Source organism: Pantherophis guttatus, chromosome 9 (assembly GCF_059756535.1).
Source record: "Pantherophis guttatus breed Tessera chromosome 9, ASM5975653v1, whole genome shotgun sequence".
Lineage (NCBI taxonomy): Eukaryota > Metazoa > Chordata > Lepidosauria > Squamata > Colubridae > Pantherophis > Pantherophis guttatus.
Window position 1 is genome coordinate 15,075,260 of NC_142071.1, and position 22,967 is coordinate 15,098,226.

The following is a 22,967-nucleotide window of genomic DNA, read 5'->3' on the forward strand; positions in this document are numbered from 1 at the left end:
TGACATAAAGAGCTGGAAAGGTGATCCTTTTAAAATATCAATAAAATCGGGATTCTCCACCTCCATCAGCCAAGCTCTGCCTTCCATCCAGAATACCTGCACCGCGAGCGATCCTAAGCGCAGCAACGATTGATCAATCTTGTTTTCTTTTTCTTTCTTTCTATTTTCTAATCCCCATTCTTCGTTGTTCCTCTTTTGGTTCGCAACGCTATAGGCTGGAGCCACGTTCCAAGCCAGCCAATCCCGACCCACTGCTTGGCTACTTCAAAAGCGAAGATGCTAATCGGCTCCTCTCGTCGAGGGCCCCGATTGGATGGTTGACTGGGATGGGGCGGGATTGGCCAGGCGGAGGGTCGATTTCCGAAGCCGTGTGTTGGACGCAACCCCGAGAAAGGAGCTGTAGCTCGGGTCGGTCGCTTCGCTGTGGCTCACTTCGGATTGAGCCATTCGAAACAGCCGCCCGTGGCCGAGCTGCAATAATCTCCTTCGGAAAGTCTGCCCCGGGGAAGGAGGATTCCCCGCGATTGGAATGCTGCGTCCCGCTCCAGGGCTGGGCGGAGGACGTGGGCAGAGCGCCTGATAAAGCGAGATTGTCATAGGCACCCCGCGGAGTTCGGGGTATTGTTTGCCTTTCGTTCCGCCAAGCAGCTGCTCTGGGGCCTCTGATGCACCCCTTCCAGTGGTGTAACGGTAAGTCCGCTCGATCCCCGGCAGGGATTAGGAAGGGCAAGCAAGCCCCCTCGCAAGACTCCCATGAAAACACCCTTCTCTTTCCTCCGTCCAGATGGAGGAGGCAGATTCACTCGTGGGAGAGAGCCTCTCCTTTATTGGCAGAGCTGCTAGCCCAAAGGGTGTGTGTGGAATCCTCCCCCCCCCCGCTGTATTTAGGAGATCAAAAGGGGAGCTGAGGCTGGTGGAGGGAAGAGTGGTGAGTCCGCCCCTTCCAGAAGCAGATCGGCCGGGTGTTCTTTGTCTCCACTTAAGGAAACAGCACCGCCTTGAGGTTCCCCAACCCTTCCGAACAGCGAGGCTGGAACGGGTCTATGCGTCGCCGAACGGACGGAGTTGAATGTCTTTGTTGGGGTCTCCGGCTAGTGTGGCAGGATTAGGGTTCCCTATCCCTATCGGAGGGCAGGTACTGTATGTTCCTATCCACCCTAAACACTGATTTGCGTGGGATCTGCGCGACCCTACCACCAAAGCCTTTGAAGCCAATCCTGTGGTATAGCAACCTTACTAGGTTAGGACTGCAAAGTCTGTACACCTTTGGCACATGAAACCCACATCCAAAATATGCTTGGTAGCTTTGTGCAGCATGGGAGCTCTTGGATTGGATGACCTGGTGTTTATCTTGGCCTGTTGTTAGTTTTTACCACCTTGTGCAAACCCAGCCTTTTTAGTTTATTTAAAATTCTGTATCAGTACAAACTACATTAATCCAGTAACTTGGTTCTGTTGTTCAAAGGTAAAGAAAGGTTGTCAGATAATTAGTCAGTTCCTTTGGGTGCACATTGTTCCCTGTTGAATAGTATCTAGTGCTGCCAATTTTGGACTATGACTCCCATCAGCCACAGCCAAATATTTAAAGAACATGAACACTGAAGTAAAAAGTGGACATGAGGCTGCAGGCCCCCTGCTCTGATTCTTTCACTTAATATTATTTAGTTCCTCTTGATAAAAACAATAAAGCTGGATTTTCTTACAGAGAACTATGTGCAAAACTTTTTTTCCCGTCAAACAAGACAGCAAAGCCAAGCACTTTGAATAGATCCAACAGCCACAGTCTCAAAATGGCAGTTGGACAATAAAAACAGCAAAAAGAGGATCTAATGAGATCAGCCAATCTTGTGAATTTTATCCTGGCACTTGCTGCTTAACTACTATCCTATATTCACCTCCAAAAAGTTGCTGAGCTGATCCCATTTTTGGGTTGTTTTTACTCCAAGGAAGATTGCTTGGCTGGCTGGCTGGCTGGCTGGCTGGCACATTCCTTTTGCTCAAACTTTTTGCATTTGGCTTTGGGATGTTTCTTTTCCTCCCTCCAAATGAGGAGAGGCAGGTTATAATGAATCCATCTTGGCTGAAGACACAAAGAAGCACAAAACACTCCCACCCTGGACAGTTTAGCCGGGAAGTTTCTTAAAATCCTATTTTGCGTGTTGCATTTTGTGGCAGGGTGAAGATTGGTTCCCTTCAGAAGCCTAGCAGATGATGACTGCTTTTATCATCAGTTAATTATAAGGGTAAAGCTGAACTTGGGATGAATTACTTCAAGCAGCTTTTGTTGTGTGGCTTCCTTCTTCATTTCCTCTTTTTTATCCCTCCTTCATCTCACCTCTCTATTTCATGAAATTTAACAAACCCACAATCTCTGAGCCATGTGCTTCCCAGACAATGGCAGGGAAGGGAAACAGAAGGAGAGATGGTCTCTTCTGAGTATCCACAAAGACACAGAGTGAAAGTCAGAGACTCAGTTAACCTCTTCTGCTTTGCTTGAAGCAAAGTCAGCTTCTTCCACCACCTGCAGCTTCATGGATAGGATTAGAACAAAGCTGGTTTGGGACAAAAGTCCCACCTCCCACTGTCAGGATTATTTGCAAACAAGATGCAGTAAATAAAGTATGTTTTGGAATCTTTTCAGTAAAATCTAAAACAGTTTTTCAATTGTAGATTTGCAGGTCTGCTAGCTAAATAAATTCCATTTTTTTTTCTTAGGAGGACATATGTTCCTTGTGTTAATCAAGGACTATTTCTATTTTTCCAATTTTGATGGTGGCCCAGCTAATAATGCTTGAACAATCCTCCTTCCTCCTTCCTTTTTCTTCTTCTTCCTCTTCTCTGAATGATACAAATATTAAGAGCTATTATGTGATCAGGACTATGATCTGTCACTATATGTGTGTTTCATGTACAACAATCCTACAACGTAAACAGGTTATTTCTTGTTATTGAAGACAAGGATAAATATGTAAGAATTTCATTATTTTTTAAAAAAAGAAAAATAATATGATCTTATCAGATGAGGCAAATTTCTTCCTTAAACAGGATAAAAAGAAACAAAGATTTGACTATTCCAGGCAGAGCATTTGAAATCTAATTTTTAAAAGTCAGAATTGGAACCATCTTTATGGTGTGGAACAAGAGTTGCTTTCTCTTTTTATTTCTCAGGCTTCTCACCTTTAACAGCTACATGTCAGACAGGAACACCCTGGTTCCTTCCATGCTGAAAGCAATTGTCATCTATTCCTCCTTGGCACTTCAAGGAGGATGAGAATTTAATAGTTGGTGATACTAAGATACCATCACTCAGAAACAATTTGAGGTTTTAAACATTTCAGTGGAAAGTAAGCAAAACTCTTTGTGCTCAACTACAAAGTGAGGGATGAAGAGAAAGTTGCTTAGAGTAAAACTAGAATTAACTTGTTCATGGAGATTCTCAATCATCCAGATCATGATTATCCCAAAGGTGCTGTTCAAAAAGCAACTGGACTTTCTCGGTTTTTCTCCTTGAAAACATTTCATTTCTCATCCAAGAAGGTTCTTCAGTTCAACTGAAGAATTGAAGAAGCTTCCTGGATGAGAAGCGAAATGTTTTCAAGGACAAAAACCAAGAAAGTCCAGTTGCCTTTTGAACAGCACCATTGGGATAGAATTAAAATGATAGAAGTCCAGCAGCAGACGCTCATGAGCCAGATGGTGTTCACACATCATCAATTATTTAGTTTGGGGTTAATGTATCTGATTGATTCATTGAACAATAAATCATGACTTAAAAGTATGAGTTAGCCAGGCCAGATTCACACATACCCCAAAGCTGGTATCAGCATCCTTGGAAGTGAGAGAGTATAGGGCTTATATTATGCCAACATTTTTTTAATCCAGAAAAGGCTACTTACAATTTCCAGAGATCAAGACAGTGACACAGTGACAGTGACTCTTTTACTAAGGATTGGTGATCAGATCAAAATCAAAGCTCTCTATGGTTGCTTTAAAGGGGAAAATGGTTCTCCTCTTATAGATTATCCTTTGTATATCTGGTAAATCTCTTAGAAGTAAAGTCCTAGATAAAACATTTTGGCAGCATCTAAGGAGCTTTGAATAATTGGAGACTGTAAATCTGAAAGACTGGGGAACAAATGGGCTTTTAAGAAATAAGATGAAGCTCAGTGATAAAACAGCAGGTTTCAGGGTAGATCTTGGCTTCTCTAGATCAAAAGGATCAGACAGTAGGAAGATCTAAAAGCTGCTGCAGTTGAAAGAATTAGAATTGGGTCAAGTTGGTATAATGCACCTTCCAAAATGCCAAGATAAGGAATTACTACAACCAGGCCACAGGACATTTATCCATTATATCTTGATTTACATTGCTCTTTGTCCAAACAAGCTATTCAGCCCCTGAGTTTTAGAAGTAAATATAAATATGGTCTGTTTTCAATACTAGGGTAGATTGAGCTTGACAAGTATGTTGACAAGAGTCCTTCTTTGAGGTAATGGCTAGTTTTAAAACCTTTGATAGATAAATAAATATAATTTGTGGAGTGCCACAGTACTCGGTATCTCTTCTGGGAAGTCACTTCTCCCTCGATAAAGTCAAAGGAGACTTGGTCCTTTTGCTAGAAGATCAGAATGTTCAGATGAGGAACCATTAATGTTTGGGGCCTCAGTCAAGCTACTGTCCTGATCCATTACAGAATGGACTTCTCACCTCATAAGTTTTTTCTCAAGAGGTGAGATTTACTTTAGGGAAATGAAGATGCATCACCTGTCCACCCATGGACAAGCCTACTGTATCAATGTCCATCTTTTTTCAGGCTTTCTTTTTAAAAAGCCTGTGGTTCATTCCTGGCATTGTAGCATGGTGACTCTATCTTTGAATTTGACATTTATTCCACCTTAGTTTGGAATTAGTTAAGCTTATGCTGTGTCCAAGTCTTATCTGGAGTTTACATGAAATTACTGTCTGGATGATTTAATCTGTTGATATTTCTTCTGGGTAGGAATGCTTGGAAGTAGCCTTGCAAGGAACTATCAATTGAATCCCCTCCCCACATTCTGTTGGGTAGAAACAACTAGTTAAGATTGCCTCGCTTAACCCTGAATTTGTCAGTTTCATTCTAGAAAAGAAGGAAGGCCTGGGAAAGAAGAAGTAACAAGGAATGCTCAGTTGCATATTGGCTGCAGTCATGCTTTGCAATAAGTCATACTGTGGCATGTTGGTTTTGATTTAGTGGTCTGGGCAAGCCCCGCCCCTATGCTTTCTGATTCACTGACACATCTGAATCATGCTCCTGTCATTAACTATGCCAATATCAATTACTAGTCTCTTGGTCTCTAGTCTAGTCTCTTGGTCTAGTCTCTAGTCTCAATGTGCACAGATGCTTTGTGAAGTCACTTGGGGACAAGATCAACTTAAGGGCAACTTTGCCTTTACAGTTTACATCAAAATTGTACAGCAATTCAGTTACCAACTTTTTTTCTTAAAGGTGATAAATAATGGAAGACAGACTATGCCAAAGCAATCAGGCAAACTTCAGAATCCAAAAGAAAATAAAAAAGACATCTCAATGCTGTGTTACTCTACACATTGGTGATCTGAAAGGAACTCTATTTTCTCCCAATTAACCTATTTTTAAGAGAGTCAGAGTGGAAAGGAGGTGGTACCTTAAATTTTCTGGAAATATAGAAAAAGAAAGCTATACATTCTCTAACTTTCCTTTAGGAGAGGTTGATGTTACATTCCGTTCTTTTACCCTGAATTACACAAGGTAAACTTTATTGTTGCTATTAAATCATATAGACAAACTGTATTCAAACTGGGAAAAGAAGGAAACTCCTTCTTGTTCCTTGATGCTATACTGATGAGGCAGCCTGCTTCTGGGAACCTTCTTTGCACACCAAGCAGCCAAGTTTCCATCTGTGCAATCCTCAGTGGACAGTCTTAGGCACCAGGTGGTGGAAGAAACATCAGTCAGCGGTTAGTAAACCACCTATCAGTACCAGTTGTAGCCAGCTAGATGGAGAAATAATCTGAGGTTTCTTCTAATCCTTCTCACCTCTCCTGGTAGATTATACTCCACCACTCATCTATCCACCCCCAATCTTCCTGGTAGCCTATCCTTCTCCTGCTGCCTCCTTGGCTGCTAATGTCCTTGGGTTTTTCCTCTCCTCCTTGCCTGGAACAAAGCAGCTATTTTACTGCATACGTAGACAAAAGACACCTGAAATTTGCATATTTTGATTGGGGCATAGAGTGTGCTTGGAATGTTTTTCTGGCTCCTGCTGGTGGATCATTGCTGTTTGTGCAGGCAGAAGGGAGGGAGATAGGTCAATGGTATGATGTATTGATGCAGAATGGCACATATGACAAATCTTCTACTCAATGGGCTCCTGCATTTTATTACTTACGGTTATTATTATCATGTTTCCCCAAAAATAAGACCCTGTCTTATATTTTTTTGAACCCTGAAATAAGCGCTTGGCCTTATTGCCATGCGCTCAAAAGCCCGATTGGGCTTATTATCAGGGGATGTCTTATTTTGGGGGAAACAGGGTATTTACCTGTCATGCTTGACTGCATAACAAATGAACTCTTGCTGTCTCCTTGGGAGCAGTAGTGGAACTTGCTCAGAAAGAGAAGAAAAGTGATTTTTTTTAAAAAAAAAAAACATATCAGAAAGGATGGTAAGGGAAACCAATCTACTAAACCTGCATCCTTCTGATAAGACTGACTTCTTCAAAATAAAACAACTTTTCTCCTGGTTTGGCATGTGGGCAATCAGAAGCAGTCTTAGTTGTATCAGTAATATCTGTCTTTATGGAATATAATAACTATTTTTAGTCTAAGTGTCAGTGTTTCTCAACCTTAATAACTTTAAGATGTGTGGACTTCCGTTCCCAGAATTCAAGCTTGCTGTGGGATTCTGGGAATTGTTATTCATGCATCTTCAAACTGCTACCATTGAGGAAAAGCTTCTGTGTATCTTTCAAATTCTACAGCAGTTGGAAAAATTGTCTTTAGTGCGGAGCAATGGATTTGAATTCTGTACTAAGCTGTTTCTGAGGGTCTGCTGTAGAACATATTGCAATAATTGAACTAATCTGTGCCTCCCCCTAGATAACGTGCTTAATCAGCTTTTACTGAAATGGCCTATTAAAGAAGTAGCAATGTTCCCTTCCTTGTGCAGTTTCCTACTATTATTTGGATATTCATCTTAAGAAGACAGGTATAACTTCAAAACAAACCAAAGCAGATGTATGGAAATAGTTCTGGTATATTATCAGTTCAGTGATAATTCCTCTATAGCAGGAGTCTGCAACCTTAAACACTCAAAGAGCCATTTGGACCCATTTCTCACAGAAAAGAAAACACCAGGAGCCACAAAACCCTTTCCGTGCCTGACTATTTCTTGAGCGGCCACAAAACTAGCATATGTAGTTGAATTAAATGTTCTGTTTTCTTATGAAATTTTTCTTTTCTTGGATTTATCCATGGCTGGCCTACCAGGGGTTGAAAAGCTCAATAAATCGCATGCCGGCAGATTTTGCACATTGGCAGTTGTGACACATATTTTGAGTGACAGGGAGCCGCAGCAGAGGGGTGAAAGAGCCACATGCGGCTCCTGAGCTGCAGGTTGCTGACCCCTGCTCTATAGTCATCTTCCAACTTAGAATATCATGCATTCTTTAAACAGCCATTCCTCAGTCAGGTACCTGCCACAGGTGCTGGGCCTTTGGCCATGTTGATCTAGATTTTGAAGAACCATAATCCCAGTTAACTTGGGTGTTTTCTCTGAATGCAATTTTCCCTTCTCAGAATCCCTGTAGAGGTGATCTTAGGGAAAATAGGAAATGGTTCAGATGTGAAATAGACATATCAGTCTTGCTCAACTATGATTATTCTGGTAGGCAGTAAATTCAATTTCATTGTAACAAGCAAGCTAAGAACAGGCAACACTGTTTATATAATGTAACCTCTAAACTAATAATCATGACAATTCAATAAAAACAAAGAAATAGAGGGGAAAGGCCTCAAAAGTTAGCTTATTTACAGGATACTTTCAAAAAAATATTGTGTTCCTTGCCCTTTTATTGAAGAATTAAAAAATCACATTTGAAAAACAATTCTTGCAGTTCTGTAACCAGTATTTGCTTCCTTTTTTATTTTCTGTGCATATCTGTGCCATTGGATGCTATCAGAGCTTCATGCTTTTATATGTTGGCAAGATCTTGCAATCAAATGATGCAAGACATCAAATTTAGTGGTTGATTCATTCATAAACCAACATGTGATGTGTGTGTGAAAAAGTAAACACCCCCCTAGATTCTTTGACTGGTTTGCAGAATTCTAACTATAACCAAACCAACCTTTAATAAGCATTTTCTGAGGTGTCCATTACACAAACAACATTTTTGTTGTGTTTATCTCAGTTTAGGATCCTAGGAGACCAATTAAACACTATTTACCAGGAACAAGAACAAGATTGTTAATTTTCTTTAAAATACAAAGCATGGGACTTTGTTCCTTCAAAATTTCCCACCTTCCCAGAACTTCAGAAGCACCAAATAGCACATGGGCCAGTCAAGCTAAAACACAATTGTTGGAACTAAAGAAACTGTCAAGAAGTACTAGGATGGGTGTTGGCAACCCACGGTTCCTGAGCCACATGTGGCTCTTTGACCCCTCTCCTGCGGCTCCCTGCTGACCCAGTCATGAGACCTGCTCTCTGCCCCGAGACACTGGCCCAACCCTGGTATGGCCAATGCCAACCTTGCTAACACGAGAGCTGGTGGGGTGGGAATGGGATCTGGGAGGAGGGTATGACGGAAATTAGCAATTTTATGATGTTTGTGTGTCTATATTTTTCTTGACTGTACACCGCCTTGAGTCCTACGGGAGAAAGGCGGTATAGAAATATAATAAATAATAATAATAATAATAAAAGGGGGACAGGTCAGCAGCTGAGGAGCAAGCACGAGCTGCAGCAGCAGCTTCGCAATCCCCTTGCCAGCTGTTGCAGGGCTGGGAGGGCACTCACAAGCGGGGATGCCCTCAAGCAAGTGGGGGGGTCATGTGAGGAGAAAAAGTATGGTCATCTTCAGCGAAGCTGCCGCCACCCCGGCTTGTGCTCCCTCCTCAGCCAGCCCGGATTTGCCAAGAGGAAAGAAAAGGAATAGCGAAGAACCCCAAGGAGAGCTCGCTGGGTTGGCCCAGCCTCAGCTTTCCGAGAGAGAGAGAAGAGACGCAGAGACAGACAGACAGAGGGTGGGGGGGGGAAGAGAGAGAGAGAGAAGGGGAGAAAAACAGAGAAAGAGAGCGAGAGAAATTAGAAGATGATGGAGGGAGAGAAAGAGAGAGGAAAAAGAGAGAGAAAGAAAAGAGAGAAGGGGAGAGGGAGAGGGAGAGAGAAATGAGAGAGAGTTAGTTGGAAAGAATGAGAGAGAGAGAAAAGAGCGGGATACAAATGTGAGAGAGAGAAAGAAAGAAAGAAAGAGAAAGAAAGAAAAAAAGGAAAGAAAGAAAGAGGGAGGGAGGGAGGGGGAGGAAAAAGAGAGAAAAACAGAAATGAGAGGGAGGGAAGGAAGGAAGGAGAGAGAGAGAGAGAGACCCATTTCCCCCAGAAGACACTGGGAGCCACAAAACCTGGGTAGGCATGGCCGGTGTGTGTGTGTGTGTGTGTGTGTCTGTCATGTGACTGGGTGGGAGTGACCCAGGTTTTGTGGCTCCCGGTGTTTTCTTTTCTGTGGGAAACGGGTCCAAATGGCCCTTTGAGTGTTTAAGGTTGCAGGACCCTGTACTAGGAGATAAATCAAACTTTTTTATTCCACAAAGGTTTTTAAACATAGTTTCCTATTTGAGCCAAAGTCAATAGCAGCTTTCAATTGACTTGAGCAAATCATGCCCTCTGTGAGGTATTTTGATTTTCAATTTACTTCCTCGAGTTGAGGACCTGTCATATAATTTTAATAAAGAAAAGTAAAATAAAATCATGTATTTTAATAAGAGAGTGGAAATGAACTCCAGGAATGCTGTTGTCATAGGTGGTGGCCATAATTTTACAGTTGTTCAACCTAATGGTTGTGGAAACCTACCACTAGTGGGACACAGGACAGGATTAAGGCCAGAGAGATGTCAGAACTGATTCTAACTTTTGGCCTTTTGAGACTCATCATCCTGGCAAACCTCTGCTATGGTTGGGAGAAAGTGAGCTGTTCACCCCTCTGTTTTCATTTCATCAGCCTGCAAATTGGCTTTTGCTACCAAGGTGATTCCCCAACACCACTGAGGAGGAAGCAAGAATGTAGAAGCTCATCCAAGGAAAAGTGTTTTGGAAAAGACAAGGAAACCTCGCTGTTTTTCTGCAAAATAAGGTCTTTTATCAAAGGAGAACCCCTCTTCCCCTCTTGCTTTGGGACTCAGAGCATTCCTGCATTCAGCAACTCAATAAGTACACCAGTTCTCCTTGCTTTTAAAATTCCTGCCTTATTTCTGCCACTTCTGCTCTCTTCAGGGAAAGCAAAGGTCAAGTGCTATATGTACCTATGCTTGTTGTTTGGATAATTAAAACAGTGCATTCATCCTGAAAAATCACCTTTTCTACTCTTCGTCTGTTGCTTGGTGCTGAATGGCTAGCATTTAATTATCTCTGCTTCAAGATGAAATCTCCTCTCTCAATTCATTTGCATACCTTGCTTATGGGTTTCTGCCTCTAACCTGGTATTGATGCTTTGAGTTGCATTTGTAGGGCTTTTAAGACAGTCTTCCTTTTATTGCTCCTAGATGATCTGCGTTTTACATGAAATCAACACTTTCTATTTCTTTTTTTTTAAGTTTTTTATTATTTTTTTAAAAAACATAAACATAAAACACTTCTTTTCAAAACAAAGCTTTTGATCCGGTCACAAATTAATACAAATCACTAACAAATCTTAATTTTCAATTAACATAACTTAATATTTTACTCAGTTATTTCCCTCAAATCTGTCTATTTAACTATGCCATTATCCCCAAAAACCTGTTACTTAAATCTTAAATCCTAACCAATTATCATTTTCCCCTTTTCTCTTTCATTTGCTTAGATGGATATATTTTAAAAGTATAAATCATACAATTATTGTAAACATTCATAAAATATTTAATTCTAACATAATCATTTTATTTTTACTATTGAACTTAACATTTATAATCTTTATTTCTGTTATTAAACCTAATTTATTCATTTCATTTTAACTATTAATTTCAACATACTCCTCCTTATTTTGGCTATCCCACCTCATTTTATTTTTGCTATAAAACCTAACATCTTTGTCTTTATCTTTGTTGTTAAACCAATCATTTTTATTTCTTGGCTGTTAAACACAGCATAACCATTTTGTTTTTGGCTGTTTAACACAGCATACTCATTTTTGTTTCTTGGCCGTTACACAGCATATCCATTTTTATTTTTGGGCTGTTAAACACAGCATAATCATAGTTGGTTTAACTATTGATCCCTTCTTAGTCTTTTCTTTGTTGTTTCCATCCATCTATGCATTGCTTATTTTCAAATAATCATATTTATCCTTATCCTTTTCCATGGCAATTCAACATTGAGACATGTTTCTTGCTTAAGTCATACCTTTAAATATATTTATAAATTCCTTTTAACATTTTTAATTAATCATATTTATCCTTATTCTTTTTCATAACAATTTAACATTGAAACATGGTTCTTGCTTCAAACATACCTTTAAATATATTCTTAATTTCTTAACATTCTTAATTTCTATAAAAACCTCCTTTTTATTATTACAATCCATCTTTACATTATTTTATTTTAAATCACATTGTTTAAATCTTCTTTTTTCTTTTTCCAGTCGTGTTTATCTTACTTCTTCATTTCCTCACCTGCAAAGATATATTCCTTCCATTTTCAAAGTTTTCAGTTTTGTCCCTCATAAATCATATTAAATCTTTTTCTTATTTTTATTCCGGATATAATGTATTAAGTCTCCCTCTTTTGAGCCTGTGCTTAATCCTTCTTTTGTTCCTGCACCAATATTTTAGTTATTATTGTTTCAACTATAGGAGTTCCATTATAATTTCCTTTTCTTTTCACCAAAATCCAGCTGCCTGCAGACAGGAAAAAAAAAACTCCTCCGCAAAGTCCCATGGCTTTTATCGGTAAAGCTCAGAATTTTCCATAACAAAAAAAGTTACAAAGTTTCTTTTTAAACCAGATGGTGTCTCTACAATCCACATTTTCCATTAGTCATACAAGTATTCATTTTGTGCAATTATTCTTTTAATTTTAAAAGTATCTAATCTTTTTTTTTTAGAATCCAATTCGAATTTTAAAGTATCCAGTCTTTTTACCATATCTCAATAATTAATTCCCTTCATTCTGTTCAAAAATTAATTGTTTCTCAGGTCTTTGTCTCTTTAGGGTTGCAGTTAAAACTTTCCAAAGCCCCTTTGTTGCACAGCTGCTATTTTAGGTTAGGGGTCTTCTAAATAATAATATTGCTCCACACATTGTTGCAAGCCTGGGTTTGTTGTCACTCACCCAGCTTCAAAGAGCTCGGCTTCACTCCACTTTCCTCCAGCACTTTTCTTAGCCCAGTTGTCCCAGCTTCGTGGCAGCCTCCATGGCTGCCTCCCCCCGCCGCCAACTCTCAGAGGGTTCCCTCTGACCTCCGAGGAACTTGCCTGTTCCTCTTGGTCATCCGAGGTGCCCCGCCTTTTCCCCCCTCCCTGCAGGATTGTTCCGGTCTGAAGACCCATCGGCGGCGGTTTGGCAGCCGGGGTTTTCGCAGGACTCATCAGAGCCCACTATTTCCCCGACTGTCTCGCCATGATGCCAAACCGGAAGTCAACAGTTTCTATTCTATCCGGGTGTTTCGCTGCGCTCTGAAGACCCTGTTGTTCCGCCAGGCAGGGTTACTAACATAACGTTTTAAATTGGGGTATTTTAAATTTCTGGGATTTTAATTGGAGCCTAATTATTTAATGATTTTAAATTTTAAATTGTTGTCGTGTTTTTTGTGTTTTTAAATAGGCTGTACACCGCCCTGAGTCCTTCGGGAGAAGGGCGGTATAGAAATAAAATTATTATTATTATTATTATTATTATTTCTGTACCATTTCTTTAAATAGTTCATTTGACTGGGCTTTCATCATTTCATACTTTGGGCTGGGGGAAGTTGACTCCATTGGCTTCTGTAACTGCTTTCAACCGTGGAAGTCTAATTGCTATGGCCTCCAGCCAGCATGCACCTAACATCTTAGTTGGTGAGGATGATATTTTAATCCAACATATCCAGATTGACTGTAACAAGAGGAGGCAAGGTCTTCTGAGCCTTTAACTGTCATGGTTAAGCTGATGCTGAGGAAAATTCTATTTTACTATTTTACTTGATGGCCTCGGATACTAGAGTTCTCTTCAAGGCATAGCCATCTGGGTCTGGTTTTGTGGTTAGAAGATATAAACTACCAACACATATACCATATATTGCATAGTTTTTGTTAGGGAATGGCTATTGCCTAACTGGTTGGGTTGGCAATATATATAAACCATCAATGCATGTTTGCAGTCAAAAGGTATTGTATAGCTTTAAGACTGTAATGCTGTATTGCATCATACTGTATTCTGATTGGCTAGCTCTGTAGCCAATGTCCTTAAGCGGAAGCTTGAATCATGGCTTATTTCTTATTACATTATTATTACATTATTATTGCTACCTCTGCTCCTCTCTGCCTGTTTTCTCTGCATGATCACTGCTTGATGATTGCTACTTGTTATTTTTCTACTATTTTATTGATTGTTTTAATGCTGTACTTGTTCCTGTTTGCAACTACAAAAGAACTGTTTTATTGCATATGACTACAACAACTGGTAATAAGACTTTGTTCTTGGAGTATCCCTGGATTGACATTTTAACTATCTTTATCTGTGTATGACCTGGATTTTTTTATTGGATTTTGCTTTACTTTTTCCTAAAAGTAAAAGAATATCACAACTCAGTGTGTCTGTGTATTGACAGTGCTTATTCATTATCACTCTCAGCCGTTTCTCATGTGCACACCCTTGCTACTCAAGGGTTACTCTGTGCATATTCCTCAACTGTTTTGCTACTCAATTCCTTGAGGAAGGAATGCTTTGCTTGGTATTCATGGTCTCTTCCATCTGTCTTTTTCTTTGCCATTTTAAATGTCATAATACCCTGAGCACCATAGGTCTATTTAGCTAAATGCATGAAAATAAATGCGCATCCATCTCTGCTTATCATTATAACTGCAATCTTGGTGCCCTCCAATTGTTGATGGATTACCATTGCCAGTAGCATCTATGAAAATGATTAGTATAAGTATAAGTATAAGTGTAATTTTATTTCTATACCGCCCTTCTCCCAAAGGACTCAGGGCGGTGTACAGCCTATTTAAAAACACAAGACAAACATCAATTAAAAATTTAAAATTATTAAATAAATTTGGCTCAATTTAAAACCCCAGAAATTTAAAATACCCCAATTTAAAATTATTATGTTGATAGCCCGGCCTGGCGGAACAACAGGGTCTTCAGTGCACAGCGAAATACCCGGAGGTCGGAGATCTTACGTATTTCCGGGGGCAGTTCATTCCACAGGGCTGGGGCTCCCACAGAGAAGGCCCTACCCCTGGGTGTCGCCAGCCGAAATAACTTGGCTGATGGCACCCTGAGGAGACCCTCTCTGTGGGAGCGAACTGGCCGGTGGGAGGCTATTGGTGGCAGAAGTCGGTCTCGAAGGTATCCGGGTCCTATGCCATGGAGCGCTTTAAAGGTGGTGACCAACACCTTGAATCGCACCCGGAAGACCACTGGGAGCCAGTGCAGCTCGCGCAGGAGGGATGTCACGTGGGCACAACAAGTTGCGCCCATAACCACCCACGCGGCCGCATTCTGGACCAGTTGGAGCCTCCGAGTGCTCTTCAAGGGGAGCCCCATGTAGAGAGCATTACAATAGTCCAGCCGGGAGGTGACAAGGGCGTGAGTGACCGTGTGCAAGGCGTCCCGGTCCAGAAAGGGCTGCAACTGGCGAATCAGGCGAACCTGATAAAAGGCCCCCCTGGCCACGGCCATCATATGCTCTTCTAAAGACAGCCGTGCATCCAGGAGGATGCCCAGATTGCGAGCCCTCTCTGTGGTCTTAGTGATGGGGGATATGAGGAGTTCTACAGCCAGAGAGCCACAGACTCCCCATCTCTGCTTTAGAAGTTGCATGATCAATTGCTGTCCCAATTTCACAAAATTCATTCCTTGGTTCCTTAATGAATTAGCACAAGTAGATTTTCTGGGCATTGTCAAGAGAAGGCTTGTTATGCTTTCACCTTCTCCTCTTCCTAAGGCACCCTTTCTGACTTGACTTAAGGGCAATAGAGTTATCACCCAATCTGTGTTGGTCACCACCTTTTTCAAATTTCCAACAATTTAGAGATCAACAGTGTTCTAAAGGATCAAGGGAAATTTACATGGTTTCTCTCAATCTGTTTGTACTTGGTGCCAATGAACCTTGTACTAGTGTTGAGTTCCCAGTAGCCACATAAGAATGTTATGCATGGATATCAGATGTAGCATCAACATAAGTTTCACTTTTTCTGAAATGTTCCAAGCAATATCATGATTAGATAGATAGATGGATGGATGGATGGATGGATGGATGGATGGATGGATGGATGGATGGATGGATAGATAGATAATATCATGATATATCAATTCTAAAATTAGCTCAACAGACTCTGGGAACTTTGTCCATCCACAAGATTGAGCCTAGCTTATTCCAGGCATGTTCTCAGTCACGGAGGAAACGCCGGTCACATGAGGGATGTGACTTATCCAGTTACTCTAGGACCGAGTCTACCAACAAAAGAAGTCCTGCCTCTTCCTGTATCCAGTTTTTCGACTCGGTCTGGTAGAGGACAGTCGTGTCTGTTTAGCTCTCTCTTCAACTCCACGTGGGAGAGCTTTTTGGCCATTGTTTGCTAATTTCTACCTATTCTGCTTCGTTCTCCTTAATTTGCTGGCATTTTACAAGAAAAGCGGCTAAACTTAATTGAAATCAGCTGGGGAGCGCTAGAAGCGCTCCAGCAGCCGCGAGCAGCCCCGCAGCAGCGCGCACGTGCGTTTGCACCGCCGCGCCTATTTACAGCAGTTTTCGGCGATTTTGGGGCGTTTGGAGAGGTTTCCTTGCTTCCTGCTGCTGTTGGAGCATTGTGGCTGCAGATTTGTGGCGCGAAGGCTTTTCCGCGCCTAATTTTGCCGCGCCTTTAAGCCATTTGGCTAGCGGCCATTCCAGCCTCCTGTTTATCCATCCTGGCTTCTGGATTCTTCTCTGCTTCTCTCCTGGCGCAGTGAGTTACCTGAAACACCAATTATCCCCTGTGGGTGGATTTTTAAGGGTGATTTCCCTCCTTTGCAATTCATTCTGAGCTGTAAAAGTAAATTCCTGCTCCAAAATGGCAGATGCTGGGGGCAATAAATCCCAGAGCAAAGGAAAAAGGGGCCATACTTCTGATCCTAAGGAAGGTTCCTCAGGGGACCCTGTTCCTCCCAAGGCAGCCAGAGTTTCTACTAGATCCACTCATTCCAAGAGTGCTAATCCTGCTGCATCATCAAGGGAAGAGACCAGGAGGCATAAGGCCATGGAAAAGGTCTTTCAAAAAGCTGCTTCAGAGGCCTCTAGAGTGTCTTCTGCTGTGGGGCCTTCTAAATCATCTGCCCTCCCTACTTCTAATGTGGCTGTTCCCCCTTCTCAAATTCAAATTGAACATGATTTTTCTCCTGATCAGTCTACTCTGGGGGAGCATGTGGCTGCTGATGCTTCTTCTGTATTTCCTGTTGCTAGGCCTCTATCTCCAATTGTGTCTATTCAAGCCCCTCCAAGGCAAGAACCCCCTGAGGCTCCAGCTCAATCCAGCAATCAAGGGGCTGAGGCTCCTTTGTGTTTAACTCCTGCCCTAGCTGAACTTATTTCAGTATCAGTTAGGCAGGGTATTGCTGAAGGCCTGCAGCAAAGGGCCTCTTCTGAGGTCTCCAGTTATGTGAGTCAGCAGAGTCATTCTGTGAGGGCCCAGGCTGTTGCTGATCCTGTGCAATGTGAGGAAAGGGTGGATTCCCAGGAAAATGCAAGTCAAGGTTCCCTATTTGAGGGGGAAATTGCCCCGGATCAAGATCTCTCGGATGATGAAGGTCTGGAACCAGACCAGCCTTCCTTCATTGGGCTTTTCAAGCCTCAGTTATTCAGATTCTTATTATATAAAGCTCAAAATGTTACTGGCCTGGGAAGTTCTTCTGCTTCTTCCACTCAAGGGGCGGCTTCTACATCTTCATCTCAGCATCCCTCTTCATCATTATTATTTCAGGAACCTTCCATTCGTGCAGAGGTGGTTCCAGCTCCCAAGCTGTTTTCTTATGTCATCCAAAGACAGTGGTCTTCTCCTAGTTCTGGCCTGGTTCCTAATGGTCTAGATAAAAGATTTTATAATATGGCTTCTGATTTTGCTAACATCCTTCAAGTTCCTTCTGTAGATGCACTTGTCGTGGCTCTCTCTTCTGCATCTCCTCTTACTGGCCCGTCAGAGGAATCCCTGCGCCCTGAAGACAAGAAGTTTGAGCGATCCTTGGTCAAGGACCACCAGGCCTCAGCTTGGTCCATTCAGGCCTCCTTGGCCGCTTCCTTTTTTAACAGGGCTTCCATCCTTTGGCTTTGCCAACTGCAGGAACGGCTGCCTTCTTCTGATGTACGATCTCACCAGGACATCAACAAGGTCCTAGCTGCTGTTGAGTTCTCTGCTGATGCTGCTCTGAATGCTGCCAGGTTTTCAGCGAAGGCTATCGGGGCTTCGGTCACTTCACGACGGCTTCTGTGGCTTCGTCAGTGGCAGGCGGATGTCCGGAACAAGTGGAGGCTTGCATCGGCTCCCTTCTCGGGGAACAACCTCTTCGGCTCAGCATTGGATCCACTTCTCATCGAGACGAAGGATCATCGCAAGATTCTGCCCTCCTTATCGAGGAGATCTGATCCTCGTCAGCAGAGTTCCTTTCGAGTCCATTCCTTTCGCTCTGACTTCTCTTCCTTCCAGTCCAGGCCTCAGCGGTACTCTCAGCCCAGGGGTGGACAACAGCAGGATTTCCAGGTCAGGCAGGGGTCCCGTTTCCCTTCCCGCAGGCCCTTCAGGGGGGGTAGGGGCTGTCCCTTCCGTAGGTCCCGTTAATTCTCCCTCACCTATCCCTGACTCCTTAATTAGAGGTCGGTTAGCATCCTTTGCTGACCAATGGGATATTTCAGTTTCAGGCCCCTGGATTAGATGTACGATTAGATTTGGTTTGACCCTTGAGTTCTCTTCTGTTCCTCCTAGCTTGTTTGTCAGGTGCCCAGTTTCCCATGTCAGGACCAAGCGGGTTCTGTTAGATGAGGCTATTCAACATCTTTTGGAGATTAGGGCTGTTCAATGTGTTCCCCAAGGGGAAGTCGGCCAGGGATTTTACTCTCGTTTGTTGCTAGTTCCCAAGGCTTCAGGAGGCTAGAGGGCCATATTGGATCTTAAATCCTTGAACAAATATATAGTCTATCGTCGGTTCAAGATGGAATCCCTCCAGACCATTCTCCTTTCTATCCATCCAGGTGATTTTTTGTCCTCCATCGACTTGACAGAGGCATATCTTCATGTGCCCATATTTCCGGAACATCAGAAATACCTCCGTTTTTGTTATCAGGGTAGGCATTATCAGTATAGAGCCCTTCCCTTTGGCCTTTCCTCGGCTCCCAGGGTCTTTACGAAGATCATGGCTGCCTTATCAGGCTATATGAGATCTTTTCCTGTTAGAGTTTTGTTTTATCTAGATGATATTCTTATTTTGTCTAGTTCTGAGGTTCGGGGTAATGAGGATGTTCAGGTCACCCTTCAAACCCTGCAGTCCCATGGTTTTTTGGTTAATTGTTCCAAGAGCAACCTAGTTCCTTCCACGTGCATCCAGCATTTGGGGGCTGTTATTGATACTGTCAGGTTGCAGGTTTCCCTTTCTCAAGAACGTCAGGACAGTATTGTTGAACTGGCAGGTCAGGTTAAGGCTTTGAGCTCTTTTTCCCTCCTGGGTCTTTCCCACTTGTTAGGGAAGATGGTATCTGCCTTCGGCATCATGCCCTGGTCTCGGTTTCATAGCCGGGAACTTCAGTGGTTTTTACTTCCGTTTCAGCGGTCTCGCAGGAGCACGTCAGTGGCCAGAGTTCCCTTGACCCCAGCAGTTCTTCGGTCCTTGGCCTGGTGGACCTCTCCGGCTCTTGCTCAGGGGTGCCTGTTCAGAGTTCCTCAGCGAGTGAGCATCACCACGGATGCGAGCCTCTTCGGATGGGGGGCTCACCTGGGGTCTCATCTGGCTCAAGGGCAGTGGTCGGTCCAGGAGAGGGGACTTCACATCAACATCTTGGAGCTCAGAGCCATCTTCCGGGCCCTTCGCAAGTTCGCTCCTCTCCTTCGGGGTCTGGATGTCTTGATCAGAACAGACAACATAGCTGCCAAAGCCCACATCAACCGGCAAGGAGGGACCCACTCCAAGGCTCTTATGAGGGAAGCCTCCTGTCTCTTCAGGTGGGCAGAGAGTCACTTGGCCTCCATTCACGCCTCTCACATCTCAGGGTCATCCAATGTACAGGCGGACACCCTCAGTCACTCAGTGGTGGACCAGACGGAGTGGAGCCTCGATCCACTTCTGTTCCAGAACATTGTGCATTGCTTTGGTCTTCCAGCAGTAGACCTCTTTGCGTCCGAATCCAACCACCAGCTCCCGAGGTTTTACACGAGGTTTCCTGTCCAGGGGGCCGAGGCTGTGGATGCCTTGATCAGCCCGTGGCCTTGTGGTCTTCTTCTCTATGCTTTCCCACCTCTTCCCCTCATCTCCAGGGTCATCAGGAAGCTGTTGCAGGAACAAGCCGAGCTCATCCTTCTGGCACCCTTCTGGCCCAGACAACCGTGGTTTGCAGATCTGATGGCTCTCTCCGTCGCTCCCCATTGGCAGATTCCGGCCGACAAGATCTCTCTGTGGCAAGGCCGCCTAGCTCATCCAGATCCTCAGTGGCTCCGGCTGACCGCCTGGAGGTTGAGCAGTTCCTCCTGTCCTCGGCCAGGGTTCCTTCGGAAATAATATCTACGATCCAGGCCTCTCGTCGCGGGTCAACAAACCATATTTACAATGCCACTTGGATGGCCTTCTCTGCCTCGTGTTGACGTAAGAAGGTTCTTCCTACTGCTGCTTCCATTCTTGACATTCTAGGTTTTCTTCAGGATGGCTTCAAGTCGGGACTCTCTCCCAATACTCTCTGGAGGCAAATCTCTGCCATATCTTCTATCCTTACCTGCGGCACCGCTGAGTCTGTGTCCACTCACCCTCTCATTCGTTCATTCCTCAGAGGCGCTGCCAATCTACGTCCTCCGGCCGTTCATCGGTTTCCGACCTGGGACCTGAACAAGGTTCTATTGGCTCTTACTGGTCCTCCCTTTGAGCCTCTCCAGGAAGTCTCACTGAAGGTTTTGTCTTTTAAGGTAGCCTTTCTCGTAGCGATCACCTCGGCTCAGAGAATTTCGGAGTTGGCTGCTCTCTCAGTTCGCCAGGATCTCTGTATTATTCATGCTGATCGAGTAGTTTTACGATTGGATCCAGCTTTTATTCCGAAGATCAATACAGCCTTCCATCGCTCTCAAGAGATCATTCTCCCCAACTTCTGCCCTTCCCCCCATCATCGCCTGGAAAAGGTGTGGCACAAGCTTGATGTACGTCAGGCTCTCAAGATTTATATCTCCAGGACGTCTTCCTTTCATCGTTCTGAGGCTCTTTTTGTGTCTTTCCAACCCCAGTCCATGGGGTCAAAGGTTTCTTCCACTACCTTGGGTCGGTGGCTCAGGGCTTCCATTTCCTTAGCTTACGAAGCTCAATCATTGCCAGTGCCTCGTAGTGTTACAGCCCACTCTACCAGGAGCATAGCTACTTCGGCTGCCTGGTCTACCCAAGCTTCTCTCGAGGAGGTCTGCCGAGCTGCTACATGGACGTCTCCATCTCTATTTATCCGGCATTACCGGTTGGATGTTTATGTATCGGCGGAAGCTTCATTTGGGCGACGTGTGCTGCAGCGGGTATCCTCCCAGGACCAAGAGCGGTGCTGGCCTTCTCCCTCCCAATAGGTACAGGGGCTTTGGTATATCCCTCATGTGACCGGTGTTTCCTCCGTGACTGAGAATGGGCATTGGTCTTACCTGATACGCCGCTTCTAGTCACTAGGAAACGCCGGTCACCCCCTCCCAATTGGTCTGGCACCCCTCGTGCTGGATTTTGGCTGTTGAAGGACGGGGTGGGTCCTGGGGATTTTTTACTTCTCTTTTATCTTTACAGACACGACAGTCTACCGTTCGTCCTAGTCTCAAACTGGATACAGGAAGAGGCGGGACTTCTTTTGTTGGTAGACTCGGTCCTAGAGTAACTGGATAAGTCACATCCCTCATGTGACCGGTGTTTCCTAGTGACTAGAAGCGGCGTATCAGGTAAGACCAACGCCCATTCAAACAATTGTAGTTAGAGTATATCTTAGTTTAGCATTAGGTACAAATACAACTTTACCCCCCTCTCTTTCTCATTTCTAGGATGCTTCTGTGGTCTGGGATTGATCTATACCAACAAAACGTGCACCATGCCTCCCATCACTTTCCAGGACTTGCCTCTGAACATCTACATGGTGATTTTTGGCACAGGTGTCTTCATCTTTGTACTCAGCCTTATTTTCTGCTGTTACTTCATTAGGTGAGTCATGTTTCCAAAGGAAGTCATGAGTGCAGATGGCAAAAGAGAGGAAACTCAACAAATGTGCCTAGGCTACTGGCTACAGTTTTGTATCCTCTTGCTATTTTCAGCTGAATCGATTACTTGCAAGTATTGATTTTTCTTCAATCTAATCCCTAGTTAGATTGAAGAAGAATCAATGCTTGCAGTAATTTTAAACCTCTTTGAATTAGAGCAGCAGTTTTCAAACTAAATTCCAAGGTCAACAGTAAGATCCATAGGAGCTTGTTGTAGATTCTTCCATAAAACATTGGTTGGGCTCATATATCATAAGAAGCCACTCTTTCTTTTAATCATGACTTACTAAGCAGAGGCTCTTCATAGTCTCAGGCAAAAAGCTCTTTTGCTTGCTAATCTACTTGATTCTAAATGTCAAGGCCAAAACTGAATCTGGATATTTTTGCATGCAAAGAGATTGCCCATGGAAATGTATGATCCTTTGGCATTCAAATCACATGCCAGAGGGGCCAGGATATGAAATCAGCCCTGTTGATTCAAGATAACCAACTGTGCTGTTCTTGATTTTGTCCATCTTCTCTGTTGACTTTGATTGAAGCCTCCATTATTAAAAATGTAAAAATTGGTGGGTAGAAGGATAGAATATTAGAAAAAATTGCCCATTGTTATGTCAGTTATGCTAATTGATTAGATAGAGAATTAACATATCTGAGTTCTGCAAGATCCCTCATTTTAGTGTTCCTGAAGCAAATACAAAGTAGAAAATTCCAAATGTAATTTGGAGTTTTTGTCATCTTAAACCAAGTCTTGCTCATAAAATTTCCAGGGCAACTCCTGCTACATGCTGGCAAGCCATTTCTGGCTAAACAAAAGATGCTGCTTCTCTTTAGTTTGTTCAAACCAAACTGTTACTCATCAACACACACACCTCCACAATAGACATAAACAATACAGTGGCTGAAAACTTGGTACAAATCTTAAACCGACAGTTCAAATGGTTGCTAAATGAATGACTGTAACTTGAGGTCTACCTGTACTGTAACTTATTATTAGCTGGGAATACTACTCCTGAAAAATTAATTTCTTTTCTTTGCTCACTGATTTAACTGGGCCATCCTAGGGGGTAAGCAACTTTGCTATCCATATGGTTTGGATTTCAACTCCCATCAG

General features: G+C 43.1%; 1 protein-coding gene across 8 annotated transcripts in view; it reads left to right on the forward strand.

Annotated features, from left to right (window-relative positions):
- The first annotated feature begins 307 nt into the window (after positions 1 to 307).
- The window catches only part of RNF122 (ring finger protein 122), a 43,483-nt gene continuing 20,823 nt past the window's right edge, over positions 308 to 22,967 (forward strand). For 4 of the 8 annotated variants that reach the window (XM_034436896.3, XM_034436898.3, XM_034436897.3 and 1 more), the window contains exons 1-2: positions 308 to 690; positions 21,644 to 21,800. In XM_034436896.3, coding sequence (XP_034292787.1) covers positions 666 to 690; positions 21,644 to 21,800 — 182 coding nt within the window. In that variant the 5' untranslated portion in view covers positions 308 to 665. Of the gene's footprint in view, positions 691 to 984; positions 1,136 to 21,395; positions 21,545 to 21,643; positions 21,801 to 22,967 lie in introns of all 8 variants that reach the window. The other 4 variants (XM_087875713.1, XM_087875711.1, XM_034436899.3 and 1 more) reach the window with 4 other exon arrangements.